The following is a 1,711-nucleotide window of genomic DNA, read 5'->3' as shown; positions in this document are numbered from 1 at the left end:
GGGGGCAATGGGGTCAACGGAGACAATGGGGGCATTGGGATCAATGGGGGCAATGGGGTCAATGGGGGCACTGGGGACATTGGGGGCATTGGGATCAATGGAGTCAATGGGGCAGTTGTGGCAATGGGGGCAATGGGGGCAGTGTGGGCAATGAAGGCAATGGGGGCAATGGGGTCAATGGGGTCAATCGGGCAATGGGGGCAGTGGGGGCAGTGGGGTCAATGGGGGCACTGGGGACATTGGGGGCAATGGGGTCAATGGGGTCAATGGGGTCAACAGGGCAATGGGGGCAATGGGAGCAATGGGGTCAATGGGGTCAACAGAGCAATGGGGGCAATGGGGGCAGTGGGGGCACAGGGGACATTGGGGTCAATGGGGTCAATGGGGTCAACAGGGCAATGGGGGCATTGGGGACATTGGGGGCAATGGGGGCATTGGGGGCGTTGGGGGCAATGGGGGGCAATGGGGGCATTGGGGGCAATGGGGACAATGGGGGCAATGGGGCCATTGGGGTCAATGGGGTCATTGTGGTCAATGGGGCCAATGGGGACATTGGGGTCAATGGGGTCAATGGGGTCAATGGGGACAATGGGGGCAATGGGGACAATGGGGACATTGGGGGCAATGGGGGTCAATGTGGTCAATGGGGACAATGGGGGCATTGGGGTCAATGGGGACATTGGGGACAATGGGGTCAGTGGGGACAATGGGGGCAATGGGGCCAATGGGGGCATTGGGGTCCTCTCTGGACGGTGCCCCCTTTAAGCCCCGCCCATAAACCTCAGCACTTCTGCCATTGGGCCAAATCTCCTTTAACCCCGCCAAGAAACCCCAAGGCACCACTCCCATTGGGCCGCGACCCCTTTAAGCCCCACCCATAAACCCCAGAGCAGCCCTGCCATTGGATGGCGCCCCCTATAGCCCCGTCCATAAAGCACAAGGCACATCTGCCATTTCACCGTGCCCACTTTAAGTCCCGCCCATAATCCCCAGAGCAACTCTGCCATTGGACAGCACATCGTTTAAGCCCCACCCACAAACCCTTGCACCTCTGCTATTGGACAGCACGACCTTTAACCCCTCCCAGAAACCCCAAGGCACATCTCCCATTGGACCGTGTTCCATTTAAGCCCCGCCCATCAACCCCAGAGCACCCCTGCCATTGGACGGTGCCCCCTGTAAGCCCCGCCCACCTCGGAACATGGCCACTCCCTTCTGCACGTCGCTGTTGTATCTGCTGCGCAGCAGCCCCCACGCATATTCAAAGCGGCTGCGGCGCGACGGTGCCCCCTGCTGGCACTCCTCGGCATAGCGCCGCTCCAGGGCCTGGGGGTGGAGCCAAGGCCGCCAGTGGGCGTGGCTTCGGGGTGGGGTGTCAGCAATTGGGGGTGGGGGGAGTGGCTTTGCGGCCTGCTGTCCAATGGGGTGAAGGTTTCAGGCCTGGAGGGGGGCGGGGTCTAAATGGGTGGGACTTCCGGGTTGCACAGGCAGTGGGAGGGGCTTCCTGCGGTGGGCGGAGACTTTTGGGGGGCGAGGTATCCCGTAGTGGGCTGGGCCTTCAGGGGGGCGGGACTTGTTGTAGGGGGTGGGGCCTTTTGGAGGCGTGGCTTCATGTAGTGGGTGGGGATGGGATATGGGGACTTGCATCAAAGCAAGGGGGCGGAGCTAAAGGGGCACGGGTGCAAACCAAAGGGGCGTGGCTAAGGTAAGG

The 1,711-nt window shown here is 61.7% G+C and overlaps 1 protein-coding gene across 1 annotated transcript in view; it reads right to left on the bottom strand.

Moving 5' to 3' along the window:
* Positions 1 to 1,422, bottom strand: part of FIS1 (fission, mitochondrial 1) — a gene marked incomplete at its 5' end in the record, with an annotated part of 1,853 nt that extends 431 nt beyond the window's left edge. Inside the window, one exon of the mRNA XM_042892727.1 lies at positions 1,194 to 1,422. Within this exon, the coding sequence (XP_042748661.1) occupies positions 1,194 to 1,422 (229 nt within the window). The remainder of the gene's footprint in view (positions 1 to 1,193) is intronic.
* Between the last annotated feature and the right edge of the window lie 289 nt (positions 1,423 to 1,711).

This window comes from Lagopus leucura, unplaced genomic scaffold (genome assembly GCF_019238085.1).
Source record: "Lagopus leucura isolate 7727_CA_CO unplaced genomic scaffold, USGS_WTPT01 34346-0_obj-0_obj, whole genome shotgun sequence".
NCBI lineage: Eukaryota > Metazoa > Chordata > Aves > Galliformes > Phasianidae > Lagopus > Lagopus leucura.
Note: the sequence above shows the minus strand (reverse complement) of the source record. Positions and strands in the feature narration are given on the sequence as shown.